Genomic DNA, 14,852 nt, shown 5'->3' on the forward strand with positions numbered 1-14,852 from the left:
AATGAGAGGAAGGCTGGCTTTATGATCGTGACTTTGGGCAAATCCCTTAATACCCCCATGCCTCAGTTTCCCTTTTGTAAAATGCAGGTGATAACACTACCCAACTTGGCAGCATTAGGAGACACACTAATTAATGTTTGTGAGACCATTAGATACAGTGGTGATGACTGCAATGGAAAACCAATATAGGGATATCTCAAATAAGACTATTCTGCATACTTTTATATGGATAATACATAAAATCCTGGTGTTCAAAACAGAGTTTCCCCACACTATCCCAAAACACATCAGCATTAATATAGTGACATGCAACATGAGCTGTCGGCGGGCCGCTGTGACCAGAAGAGGGAATGCATTCCTGGGGATGTATAGGCAGGGGAATCTCTAGTAGGAGCAGAAAGATTAGCCTCTATATTTGGCATTGGTACAGCCTCTTCCAGAACCCTGTGTCCAAGTCTCGTGTCAACAATTCAAGAAGGATGTTGATAATTGGAGGTGGCTCAGAAGAGTCATGAGAACGATTAAAGGGTTAAAGAACTGTGGTAGACTGAAGCCATTCAGTCTATTTAACTTAACAAAGAGAAGGCTAAGGGTTGACTTCATAACCATCTGTAAGTATTTACTGGGGAATAAATATTTAACAATGAGCTCTTCAGTTTAGCAGAGAAAGGTGTAACACAACCCAATAGCTGGAAGATGATTGACAATTTCAGACAGAAAATAAAGGCACATTTTTTTAACAATGAGAGCAATTAAAGATTGAAGCAATTTACCCAGGATTATGGTGACTTTTCCATCAATTTTTAAATAAAGACTGGATGTTCTTCTAAAATCTGCTCTAGGAATTATTTTGGAGTAGTTCATAACCTGGACTGTATAGGAAGTCACAAAGGTACCTACTGCCCTTGGAATCGACGGATCTATGGATACATAGCCTTTAATTCACAAAAAGCTATGCTACAAGAGAGTTAAGTTTGCAAAGTCCACCACTCAGACATCCAGAAATATCAGGTGTAAAGTATTCTGTGAAACCGTAATTCTGTCCCTTGTGCTATACATGATAACCAAACAATTCCTAACATCACGCTGGAGATCTCTAATGGAGTCAGGAACATAACCCAGCTCTCATGGGTCCTTGTAGAGTGCTGTGTCCACAGGAGACCAGGGAAAACTTTCTAAAGTGCCTAAGTCACTTTGGCAGCTAACTCCCAGTGACTTTTTTTCAGTAGACTTAGGTTCCTAGGTGATCTAGGCACTTTTGAAAACATTACACAACATCTTTTATCGTGGACAGATCTTTGCTTGAAGCTAACTTTCAATTTCCTGTGAATACACAGGTAAACTAATTACTTTCATTCAAATAAGGCAACTAGCTGGTACATTAGTATAGCATAGATCAGAGATAGGCAACCTAGACTAATGAATGGGCTACATGAGTGCCCCTCCATCTCAATGGGCCATAAAATTGTCGTAACCAAGATGGTCTCTTGGGATAGGGTTGTTTTGCAGACTGCACTGGCTACCTAGAATTTGTGGGTTGTGCCAACTGAACTTTAGCAGCACTTTGATAAGTCGCAGGATGCTCACAGTTAATGTTGTGTGCAATCCGCACATGCCTCATGTTCCCTTTGCTTACATGCAGTCACTTTAGTAATGCTGGTAGGAAAAAAACCTACATGAATGGAAACCAGCAGAATCCATCAACCCTGTGCATGGACAGCGGTGAATAAAATGTCTTGTGGGCCGCACATACAACCCCAATGGGCCAGTTTGCCCGCCACTGGCATAGATAGTTAAGCTGAAGACAATGTAGTTTCCCTCGGTATCTTACCTCCTTCATCTTAAGGTTACCTAGACACATTCCCGTAAGAACGGCCAAGCTGGGTCGGTTGGCAGAGGAAGAAAAGTTCAGCCCTTCACATAAGAACTTAAATCTAGAAAGGAAGCTGTATAATTGACTGAAGTTGTGGTTAATAGGATTTGTTTTCATCCTTAACCAGCTGCAATTAATAGATTTTGGTAAAACTTGTTAGTAGGCACTTATAACAGATTTCTAACCTTGTGCCACCTCGGAGTGTAGACAAGCACTGATTAGTTTTAATACCAATTTGGTAATTTAATTCCAACCGAATATTGAGACACTCTCTTGTTTTTCTGGATTTGATTCAGTTTTGATAGTGTTTTATTCTTCATGGAGTGATAATAATGGATTAGGTTTGGCGATACATTTTCTTGATTTAATTTTAGTGATTTGGTTTTCTTGATTTAAGAATTGTAGTAAAATCTATAAAATAGAAACTGACTCAGATACAGGTGCCAACTTTGTCCTTTCCTGGGGGTGTTCAACCCCTGCTCCACCCCAGGTCCTTTCCCTGCCCCTTTTGATTCCCTAGCATGCCCTGCCTTCACTCTGCCCTGCTCCTTCCATCACCTCCTGCATGCCACTAAACAGCTGATCCGCACTGGGCGGGAGACACTGGTAGGGATGCAGATCAGCAGAGGCCCCTGGTGGGTGAGAAGCCTTGGAGGGGCGAGGAAGGTGGAGGAGCTGATAGAGGCCCCTGGTGCATGTTGAGCACCCACTGGTTTTTTTTCCCTCCTCTGGGTGCTCCAGCCCCAGAGCATCCCTGGAGTCAGTGCCTATGAATCCATAGTCACATCTCTTTCAATGCACAACATGAGTCCAGAACCTCTGAGGGCTTGGGTGGAGACCAGCCCATTAACCTAGAAGCATGACAAGCTCCCACTAATGCACCTGTTGGGCTCCCCTGTGAAAGGCTTTCTGTGGTATGGTCGTCATTTGGGCAAACTCCTGCCATATTTCCCCAGGTTAGCAAACTCCTGAGCAATCTGGCCACCAGATGTAGCTGGTGTTGGAAATCCCCACGGCAAGATGACTCTCACCGATCAGAAAGTTAGTGACTGTCCTAGTGGCTGGGAGCAGCTTTATTACAGACTGGCCAGCCTGTGGCATTTGCCTCTTCTAGGACCATCTCCAACAGAGCAAAGCTGGGCTCCAAGCACAAAGACTGCTTAGCCACTATGTTTACATGCATCAAGTTTGACCAGTCTGTTCTGGGACATGATCGTATCCGTGTGGACACAAGCAACAAAAACCTTTGGCTCCATCTTCAAAACCTCTTTGCTCCAAGCGATCTCAGAGGAATGCTAATGAGAAGTCCAAACTCATTGCTTGCACGTAAAACACAAAGAAGGTCTCTGACGTTCATTGCAGACTCTGTCCTGCCCAGTGGGGCCATTAGAAACTTGGACATGTCAAAAAGGCAGAATTCTTTTCTGTGACTGGTGGATTCTGCCAACACCCAAACAGGAGCTGAGCTTCCAGCACTCAGACCAGTCACTTTCTCTGCTCTCAGAGCCAGAACCCAGGAATTCTGCTACCCAATAGCCTAGTGCTAGTTCACAAACAGTTCTGTAACCCAGCGATACAGTAACCCTTGCTTTAGCTCTTCTGCGGGCTTTGGGCTGCCTCTCAGATGTTAAAAGCAAGCCTTCCCCCTGTGCCAACGCCCTAATTAGTCCTACTGCTGGGTAATTCAGGACTGTTACACATCTGAGTGGTGGGGTCGAAATCCAGCTTCTAGCTGGGCAGAAGTATATGTAAATAACTGTGAGGACAGGGAAACCAGTTACAGCATTTGATATTACAGAGGAACGGCCATATGGCATCAGAGCAGTCATCCATCAGCCCCGTACCCTGTGTTCCCACAGTGGCCAGTTCCAGATGCTAAAGAGGGAATGAACAGAACAGGGCAATTACCAAATGATCCCTCCTTGTCATCCAGTCCCAGGTTCTAGCAGTCAGGAGTTTAGGGACAGCCAGGGCATGGGGTTGTATCCGTGATCATCCTGCCTAGTGGCCATTGATGGAGTTAGCCGGTATTATTTAATACCCTTTTGAACTCATTTTTGGCCTTCACAACAACCCCAGCAACAAGTTCCACAGGCGGATTGTACATTGTGTGAAGAAGTGCTTCCTTTTTATTTTAAGTCTTCTGCCTGATCGTTTCATTGGGTGACTCCTGAGTCATGTGAAGGAGTAAATAACACTTCATTATTTGCTTTCTCCACACCAGTCATGATTCTACAGACCTCTGTTGTATGCTACCTTTACCAAGCTGAATAGTCCCAGTGCTTATTATGGAAGCTATTCCATACTGTCATGGGTAAAATCACAGTGATCCCCTTGAGTCTGTCACCCAATATACTGATCTCACCACTGAGCCTGCCTATCTCACCACTCTGTCCTGCTGAGCCAGAAGCTTTAATCTTCCCCAGCAAAAGCACAGAGTTGGGGTACCAGCCCTCCAGCAGAGTAACACAGACACTAATAATAGCTCAGCTCTAGAAGGACTCAGCTACAGGGACTTGTCAGAACCAGACACACTGCCCCATATGGGACCAAAACCCCAGATAAATCCATCTTACTCTACATGTAAAACTTTTATACAGCAAGCTCATAAAGATGTTCGCTCCCTTTATCAATGAAAGAGAAAATGCACAGCTGTTGTCTTCTCCCCCCACCCCCAGCAATAATTATTTGCACTGGGTTTAACAATAAACAAAAGTGATTTTATTACGTTTTTAAAAAATAGAATTAAGTGATTGAAAGTGAAAACAGATCAAAGTAAGTTGCTAAGCAAAAATAAAACAAAACATGCCAACTAAGCCTTATACAGGAAGAGAAGGTGTTACAAATTCTATTTCTCACCCCATTCTTATTTCAAGAGCAGTTCTTCACAAGCCAGAGGTGATCTTTTTCTCTGACCTGAGCGCAGCAATGCTCCTCCACCCATCTCGTTACAAAAGTCCCGCCCGCCCTTCGCCCCCGTTCTTTTATATCCTCTTAGGATGGGGAAGATAGTTTCAAAAGCCAGCTGAATTCCCACATTGCTTGCTCCCCCTTCCTTAAACAGTGTTTCCCCAGGGCAGAAATCTATTGTTCATCTCCCCTACCCCAGTGAAAAATACAAAATTCAAGATGTCTTCCAGCACCAGGTGGCATGGTCACGTATCTCTGTAGGACCAACCACAGTTTGGGCTTACAGAAAAAACAAAACTACTTAAAGATCCTTGTCTTGAGCATTAAGTTCCTTAAGCACCACTAATGGCTTTCACTAGAAGACCTAGATTAATAAGCAGGTTTATGCTTCACATTTCTAACTTCGCATACAAGAACAATACCGTCACACAGACAGAATAGACACATTCTGCAAATTACAAACTCTTCAACAGCAAGTTACAGGCTGCATTTTTGCATAAAGCATTTTCAAGTTATGCATATTTGTATCCAAAAACACATTTCTGTCAAAATACGGGGGCACAGTGTCACACATACCCCCAGTTGTTTTTGTTGTCCCTCTCTGTACCTTTTCCAATTCTAATATATCTTTTTCGTGATGGGGTAACCAGAACGGCATGTAGTATTCCCGCTACGGGTGTATCGTGGCTTTCTATAATGGCAATATAATATTTTCTGTCTTATTATCCCTCCCTTTCTCAATGGTTCCTAACGTTTTGTTACCAAGGGGAAAAAGCTAAATTGCTGCTGCACATTGTGCAGATGTTTTCAGAGAACTATCCACAGTGACTCCTAGAGCTCTTTCTTCAATGGCAACAGCTAATTTAGTAATTTAGACCCCATTATTTTGTATGCATAGCTGGGATTGTGTTTTCCGATAGGCATTAGTTTTCACTTAACTGCATTGAATTTCATCTGCTATTTTGTTTCTCAGTCACCCACTGTTTGTGAGATCCCTTTATAACTCTTCTCAATCTGCTTTAGATTTTACTATCTTGAGTAATTTTGTATCATCCACATACATTGCTATGTCACTGTTTATCCCTTTTTCCAGATCATTAATGATTAGAATACCAGTCCTAGTACAGGTCCATGGGAGGGGGCGGGGGGCACTATTTAGCTCCTGAAAATGGTCCTCTTTCCCTACCCTTTGTCTGCTATCTTTTAACCAGTGATGCCTCCGTAAAAGAGGACCATCCTCCTTATCTCATGACAGCTTACTTGATACAGGACTTGGGCAACAGCTCCCTGCAAGTCCCAGCACACCATATCAACTTGATCACACTTGTCCCTATGTTTGTTGATCGGCCAGTGGCCTTACTGATTGTTTGACAGGCCTTGTTTCTGGAAGTACTTACAAATAATTTGGCTGTTTGTTTGTTGTGTCTCTTGCTAGTTGTCCTTCAATTCTTTTTTGACGTGCCTAATTATACTTTTACACGGGACTTGTGACAGTTTATGATCCTTTCTTTTCTCCTCAGTAAGATTTGACTTCCAATTTTAAAAGATTTTTTTTGTCTCCAGCTGCATCTTTTACTCTGTTTAGCCACAATACAATTTTTCAGGGTTTTCTTACTGTGTTTTTAATGTGCGATACACATATAGCTCGAGCTTCTATTATGGTGGTTTTTAGAAGTTTCTGTGCAGCTCGCGGACATTTCACTCTCGTGATGTTCTTTTTAATTTTCTCTAAACTAGCCTCCTCATTTTCCTGTCCTCCTTTCTTAACGTGAATGTGTCTGTGGTGGGTATGTATTCCACCCCCCCAGCCATGCTGTATTTAATTATATTCTGATCACTGTTACCAAGTAGTCCTGTGATGTTCCCCAGCTGAAGATGGTGATTTTGAAACGCTGAAGAAATTGGCAACCCAGAACTTTATATACTCTTGGAAGTCAGCCCCTTCTCAGTGCTGTTGGCTCATCTTTTTATTTCTCTGCCTCTCGAACAAACAAGCAAACCTCCCCCAACCAATATTTAATGAACAGCAATGGCCACGCCTCTGCTGCTTGCTCTGTATCAAGCCTGCCAATCGGATGGGGATGGCAAAAGGGGCAGCTACCCGAGGACCCAGCAATTCCAAAGGGCCCTGGGTTCCCACAGGAACAGTGGCCACTGGAGCCCCAGGCCCTTTAAATCACGCTGGAGCATCCCGCAGCACACCCTGGGAGGCTCTCAGGGCTGGCTGAGGGGTGGGGGAGCTAGTGTGGCATGAGGGCTGCCTGCCCCCAGCCCCCCCGCCCCGCCCCTTCCAGAAGCACAGAGCTGCTCCCCGCCCCCTCCCCCCCCCACAACCTTGCCCAGAGGCCTGGTCAGCCCCCCTGCTCTTATAAAACCAGCCCAGATGTGCTGCTCCCCTCCCCCATTGCTGAGGGTTAAGATGTTTCTGAGCTGTGGTTTATAGTTTGGCTTCCTGGAAAGCGCTGGGTTTCCTCAGGAGAGGCAGCTGGCTCCACACCACTCCCACAAACACTTGCCTCACAGGTAGGGAAAGACTGGCTGGAGGTTCTTTCTCACTCCACGCCCCACCCCCTGGGCTGGCTAGTTATTCTCTGATTTCTATTGCACGAGTCACTTTGCATTTCGAGGTGCAAAGCACATTATGGTGCTGAAGAAGCATGAGAAAATAATAGTGATATCTGCAAAGAGGCAAGTGGGAAGGAGCCTCTGTGATGGGTGAGCGGGATGCTGAACATCCCGGCATTCAGTAATTAAAGGGCTAAACTCGGGTAGCGAGGAAGTGTTGGTAGGGAGCCCGGAGAACCTCTGAGAGCTTTGAACCAGGCAGGAATCCCATGCCCAGAAATGGATTGGATCTTGAAGATATGGATATGTAAGTGAGAGGGAATGTTGTTTTAGTTCGATGCGATCAGGTTATTTTCTTGGTTTCTCGTTTGGTTAAATGTCTCTGTGCTAAGTCCACGTGCCCCCTGCAAACACTATAATTGAACTGAATCCCAGGGATGCAATTCTCTGTGTTTTAATCTGTTCTTTTCTCAGTCGCTCTGTAACACCTAGCAACCAAGTCTACTTTTTGTTTTGTTAATAAAATCACCTTTGTAAGGCTATGATTTGATTCTTGTGTCCTGGAAGGTAATAGGAGTCTGTGTCAGCTGCCCTCTCAGTCTTAGGCAATCAGAGATTGCAGGGTCCTTTTTGGTTTTTTTTTCTTTTTTCTTTCTTTTAAGCTTTCTTGGGGTATCCCTCTGAAAGAAGTTCCCAAGTGTTTTCTTCCTGCCACCACTCAGGTAAAAATAACCCCTATCTCCCAAGGTCAGGGGACCTGTGACCTTGGGGAGTCTTTAAAACAGAAGCCTCTAGAGGCAAGGTATTTTTAAGGTCTCTTGCGGGCCCCCACCTTCTACACTCGAAGTGCCAGAGGGGGGAACAGCCTTGACAGCCTCAGTTGTTGTTGGTCTTACCTTTCTCAGAAGCCGGGGCAAGGTCAATAAAACTTCGACATTTTTCACCTTTAAAAGAAAAGGATTTATTTTCAGAGACAGAAGTCGCTTTGGTTTTGCTTTGTTTTCTCTCACGTCCAATGATGGGGACTGTAGCCACGCTTTAAAGTCTGCCGATCTTTACCATGCACTACTGCAGCATGGTCTGACCCTCCGGCAGGTCTATACGGGGTTCCCTCACCCACGTGAGCCCCCACCTCCGCTTTTGGGACGCCCTCTGCTTAGCGCAGAGAATAGGGCTATGGAGAATCCGTTTCCCCTCTGACTGCCAGGGCCCAGTTCCTCCCTGTGCTGGTGACAGCGGGGGTGCACTTTTTGCCACATCAGGAGCTGCGAGGTCTCTTGTTGCACAATGCACTGCAGGGGGCAGAATCGCTGGGCACGGGCCTGTCCTGGCACCTGGCACTTTGCCCAAAATGATGCAGCGCCTCCTGTGCCTGGGACCATCCCAAGGGAGGCAAAGGGGGACTTTACACCTTCCTGTGGTCCCTTAGTGCCAGACTAGCTCTGTCTGCCTCTTACTCAACCCCACCCGCTCAGAGCCAGCTGCACAGACGTGGCTGGAGCAGCCTGGCCCATGCCAGCCCACACGTGGGTTAATGCCATTGAAGCAGAATTGGTGATGACAATGCTGTGGAGGGGTGTGTGTGTGGGGGGGGGGAGGTCTTCATAAAAAGCCCAGGTAAAAAAGGCCAAAAATGCCCCAGCAGCCAAAGGCATTTCCCCTTCTCTCTGCACCAGGAAACAGTCAGGTGTGCTGGTGGGGGGGCATCAATAGGCGCCTGGAAAGGTTAAAGCGCCGGAGAAACGGGAAGAGAGGAGGCCCGTGCTGGCCAGCTCTGCTCTGCCTGTGGTACAGCTCCACATGGATGTGGTGTTGCACTGCTACCTTCCTACCCGGTTCCCTTCTGTCGAGGGCTCTGGTTCGTGTCTTACAGACCATCCCAGTCAGGTTCCCCCTTGCACTAGCATCGCACAGGTACCCAGGTGAGGAGAACAGGCCTGCCGACGGGGGATGGGCAAAGAGGGCCTGGTGATTCTAATGGGCCCAAGGCTCCCAGTCACTGCCCCTGCCACTGCGGCGGCCAGAGCACTGGGCCCTTTAAAGCGCAGCAGGAGCTCCGTGTGGCATGCTCAGAGCCCTGTGCCGCGTGCTCCGTGTGGCTCAGAGGGACAACAGGGTGGGGGCTGCTGTACTCCAGCCCCGCCCCTTCTGCCAGAGGCCCCGCCCCCCCACCATTGCTCAGGGGCCCAGCAATCCTGTTGAAACCACGCCCCCTGCACCGCCCCCTCCCCCCAGCTCGGCTGAGTAGGTCGGCCCGAGCGTCTGCCCGACCTAGTGTCTCAATTGTGCTAGTAGTGGCAGCACGAGCCGTGTGGGGGTAATGCCTAGCATCCCGGTCAGGGACCAGCAGCCCCTTGGGTGCACACAGCTTAGTCGCGATGTAGGAAAAGGACAAGAGACGGGCTCAGACCGAGGAGGACAAGGGCCCAGCCAGACAGTCGCAGTCCCAGTGACCAGCAGCAATGGCAGCACACACGTGGCCTGGCCTCGCCATGGCGGAAAGCTTTGTAGCCAGCACGGCAGAGGAGGGGTCGGAAGGAGCAGGGAGGAGGCTCTGTAGGCTGGGAGCTCAGCTCATGCCCCGGGAGCTGGGTGGGAGGAAGTGGCAAGAAAGGAGCACTCCAAACTGGCTTCCTTTGCAGAATGGAGGGGCGGTTCCACAGCACAGGAGAGGTGGGAGGTGGGGGTAGCTCAAGATGGCTGTGCTGAAAAGCACAAAGCCAGCAGTGAGGGTTCCACACGGCAGAGAACGGGGAAGCCAGTGGAGGGATGTATGACGGGGGGGGGGGGGGCGGTCACAGAAGACCCTTAGGAGTGCTGACAAAGCCACTGACACTCGTCTCCTTGCTCTCTGGGGCTTCTCATCGCCCTGTCCTGCTGGGCCAGATCTCCTGGTCTCCCCCGGCCCAGGCACAGCGCTGAGATCACTGCCCCCCACTCCCACCCCCAAGAGCAATACAGACACAGGAGTTCAGATTTCGAATTAAGCCACACAGAGTCACCTATGCCCCCCGGGAGCTGTGCCAGGTAGATGCCCAATCCCCCCCTGTCCCCTCCCACCCAGACCCCTACTCCTACACCCCACCTCCTGTGCAGACCCCCCCACCCCCAGCTTGCACCCTCCCTCCCACCCATCCAGACCGTGCACCCTCCCCTCCACACTGCTCCTGAGCCTACCTCCCGCCCAGATATCATGCCCCCAGTTCACTCCTGCACCCGTCCTCCCATCCAGACCCCAAATCCCTACCCGCAGCCAGCTCTCTGGCAGCCCCTTCCCACACACTGAACCTCTCGTTTTTGGCCCCACACCAGATCCTAGGGGGCCCTCACAAAATCTATTAGCACCTGACCCCCCAGAAGAGTTAATCTAGCCCTAGGGGTAAGCCCTGAGCCTCATCGCCTATCCTATTCCCTCCCCCCCAGGATGGCACTTGAGAGAAGTGTTTTTGTTTCCCTGCTTCTCAGTGGGGGGGGGGGGCATATCTGTGAGGGTTTTCTCTTTCCGCTTCTCACTTGGGAGGCAGGTCAGTGAAAGTTGGGTTTTTCGCTTCTCACTTCTTTGTGGCTCCTGACTGATTTTTCTGTCATCCCCACCACAAAAAAAATTACCCACCCCTGATCTCACCCAATATGCTCCCAATGACCAATGCCAGGTGCTTCAGAGGGAATGAACAGAATCACCAGTCAATGAATCCACACCCATCTTCTGGTAATCCGAGTTCCAGAGTACGGGGTTGCATCTCTGTTCAGTTTAGCTAATAGCTAGTGCTGGGCCTATCCTCCATGAACTTATCTATTTTTATTTTAAACCCATTATATTTTTAACCTTTGTGACATCCCCTGACAAGGAGTTCCACAGGTTGCTGCATATTGTGTGAAGAAATATGTCCTCCTGTTTGTTTTAAATATGCTGCCTACCAGTTTCATTGGGTGACCCTGGGTCTTGTGTTATGCGAAGGAGTAAATAACACTTCGTTATTCACTTTCTCCATACTAGTCACAATTTCCTAGACCTCTAGTTCATCCCCCTTAGCCATCTCTTTTCAAAGTTGAAGACTCCCCGTTTTTTTCATCTCTCCTCACACAGAAGCTGTTCATACTCCTATTTATTTTTGGTGCCCTTTTTTGTACTTTTTCCAATTCTAATACCTTTTTTGAGACAGGGTGAACAGAACTGCACACAGTATTCAAGAGGTTGGTGGACCATGTATTTATATAGAGCGGCATTATGATATTCTGTCTTATCTATCCCTTCCCTAATTGTTCCTGACATTCTGTTAGCTTTTTTGACTGCTGCTACAGACTGAGCAGGTTTTTTTCAGAGATCTATCCACAGTGACTCAATTTCTTGAATACCAGGGTCTAAGTTAGACACCCTTGCCAAAGCTTAGAACTATAAGGCCATGTCTACACTAGGAAGCAATTTCAAAATTAATAAATTCAATTTAATAACTCCCGATTGAACAAAATCAAACTAGCGTGGCCACGACCCCCAAAATTAGTCCGAGGCAGGCTCCGTTAATGTGGACACACTACTTGGACTTAGCGCCCAGGAAACACTGGGGAGTAATTAATTCGAATGTCTCTGGGGAGTAGTTAATTCAAAATAGCGGCACCGGAGCATCCACACTACTGCTATATCAGAATTGCTATTTTGGAATTAGCATTACTTCAGATGAAAAACAGAAATGCAGATTTCGAATTAAGCAGCCTGTTATTTAAAAATAATAGGCTTGGTCGTGTGGATGCTACGCTTATAAATTCAACCAAAGGGAGGTTACTTCAAAATAGAGCCCTAGGATGTGTCTAGACGACAGGGTTTTGTCAACAAAAGTGGACTTTTGTCGACAAAACTATACCTGCGTCTATACTACCGCTGAGTTCTGTCGACAGTGAGTCGACAGAACGCGGCAGTTTTGTCGACGGCAGTAAACCTCATTCTACGAGGAATAACGCCTTTTTTCGACAGAGTTATGTTGAAAAAAGGCGCTATTGCATCCACACTGTGCTTTTTCAAAAGAGCGCGTCTAGCCTCTCTGTCGAAAAAGCGGCTTGCTTTGTCAACAGAACTGACTGTAGTCTAGACGTACCCCTAGTATAGACCAGGGCTACAAGTCCCCTTTCAAAATTGTGTATGTACTGTGACTGGGCTCATGAGGAGGTTCTAACACCACACCATCAGTGCAGACCTGTATCATAGCCTGGAGCTGCTAGCTGACATCAAACAGCTGACATCAAACAGATCTGCTCCAGGGCTGGATCTGAAAGGCTGTCTGCTGCAGTGTACCAAGGAAGCAGAGATGGGCAACAGTCTCTTTCCCCCTTGTCAGCTGCGCCAGAGGTTGAATGTCTTTTGGATGCAGACAGAACTCCAGGTGCCCACAGCTGTGTGGCTTCAGCAATGGATAATCACCATGGAACTAACCCACAGACAGATCTTTGGGGTCTAACTAGTGGGGAATGCTGCCTGGAACACATTTTACACCTTTTTCCAGGATCTGCTCAAGCTTCTCCTTTGTTTCCAAGTGCAATACATGGTGTTGGTCTTCAGCCTTAAATCCAGCACCAGTGTAAGAGGCCCAGGGGCCCAGGGAACGGGCCCCCAGCCTGCCTTATTTACCTGCATGCACATTGGATATGAGAAACCCAGGCCCAAGCCCCCATCACCCATTGTTACACAAAAGCAGGCTGCTGCCATTGCAGTTTTGTTAGCGTCTCACACGCTGCCATTGGATGCGGGATTCTGCTTGTCTAGTGCCTGTCACATTCATTTATCACGGTAGCTGAAATTCCCTCTGCAACAGATTCCCCATTTTGCTATCACAGCCGCTCTAATAGGCATGTTGTTTCTGAAAGGGAAGCTTAACTCAGGGCTGGAAGGTGGATGTTTGACCTTCCTCCTTTGAGCAGCCACAGAGATTATAAAATGATTTCACTCCTCCAAAACGCCCACCCACCAAACCAATGTAACTGCCTCGTTGAACGAGATGTGCCCTGAGGGGACCAATAGCATGACTAGTTAGTGATCACGGAGCTGGCATGCCTGTCTTAGGTAATACAGAAGAGCCCATTTCAGCCTAACATTATGTAATTAACATGCAGGCAGCTGAAAGGAACAGAGTGAAGGTTTTGAGTCATTTTCTTGCAATGTTGACTGCTTTTGCCATAAAGGTGAGACCAAAAATGCAATTAATAGAAGAAAAACAGCAAAACGCTGCAGAGACCCCAAAATTACAGAGGGGTTTATTAATGGTAACTAATTAGCTACACACACCATTATAAAATGTTAACTCTTTCAGCATCCTAGGATTCTGACAAGAATGCAAAGCATCAGAATGCCAGTTGTGCTAGCATAACAAAGTGTTATTATACTGCTAGTGCGCTGATTTATTGATATTTACTTTCTAAAACTATCCTGAATGAGAGAGAGAAAACAAGGTTCAAGAATTATGAAGAAAGGAAAACGTGGTAAAATACTTGTTAATGAAGAGATAGAAAAGGGATACTTGGAAAATATACAGAAACAGCTAGGATGAGTTACAGGCATCTTTGGGGTTTAAAGGGTCACGATAACTAGGAGAAGAAACTTAAAAAGAAAAATGTAAATGATGATTAGTGATGTTTAAGAATGTTTTATTAGATGTCGAAAGAGCCATAATCACAAAATAAAAGTAAATCAGTTTTTTAAAATCCTTCCCTTAGAAGAGAAGGTAAAGCAGCAAATAATTAAATGAAAGAATATAACAAATAGACAAGAAAGATGCTGATAACAATTAATAGAAGTGAAGAAATGCAGACATTTGATAAGGGATGCTAATGATGTCTGTAAAAAAAACCATGCTGAAGCAAGTTAAGAACACAAAGGAATTTTTAAAAATTGACAGAAACAAGGAATCCAATCAATAGTATATGTCCATTACTAGACTGAGATGGTAAAATTGTAAAGCTCATGAAAACTTTTTTACTTAAGGTTTTTTTTAATTAAATTTTTGATAAAACAGAAACCTCCACAGAAAACTTTCTATTTTCATTGACATTTTGCATGATTCTATTAAGAAATTATATTGATTTGGTTTTAAAAACTGAAATGAAAAAAACAGTTTTCAAGTTTGAAAACTATCAAGTGTTTGGTTTTCAGTTTGTGATAAAAGCACCAACACTTTTATGGAAATTTTTAAACAAAGTGGAAAAAAAATCCTCCTTTGAAATTTTTGCAAGAAATAGCTATACTTCCCAATTCCATGAAGCTGTCAGTACAGACGCAGGAAAGTGTTCAATAAATATTTCCATCTCATGCTTGGAAAGAAGCTGGATGAAGTACTCACATCATACAATAATGAAATATTTCCATCCGCACAGTGTCTGAGGATGTGAAACCACAACTATTGAAAGTTTTCGGATTCCGTTTTTTGTATCTTGCAGCCAAGAGATGTAAAAGAATTGGCCAAGGGCCTTTGTGGATTGATTGTTGTTTTTAAATAAAACTTGTAATATGGGAAAAGTT

At 46.0% G+C, this 14,852-nt stretch overlaps 1 protein-coding gene across 1 annotated transcript in view; it reads right to left on the bottom strand.

Annotated features, from left to right (window-relative positions):
* GSG1L (GSG1 like) overlaps positions 1-14,852 on the bottom strand; it is an 81,613-nt gene that overhangs the window by 50,418 nt on the left and 16,343 nt on the right. Inside the window, exon 2 of the mRNA XM_089782243.1 lies at positions 8,245-8,292. Within this exon, the coding sequence (XP_089638369.1) occupies positions 8,245-8,292 (48 nt within the window). The remainder of the gene's footprint in view (positions 1-8,244; positions 8,293-14,852) is intronic.

This window comes from Pelodiscus sinensis, chromosome 15 (genome assembly GCF_052426305.1).
Source record: "Pelodiscus sinensis isolate ZL-2025 chromosome 15, ASM5242630v1, whole genome shotgun sequence".
In the NCBI taxonomy this organism is placed as follows: domain Eukaryota; kingdom Metazoa; phylum Chordata; order Testudines; family Trionychidae; genus Pelodiscus; species Pelodiscus sinensis.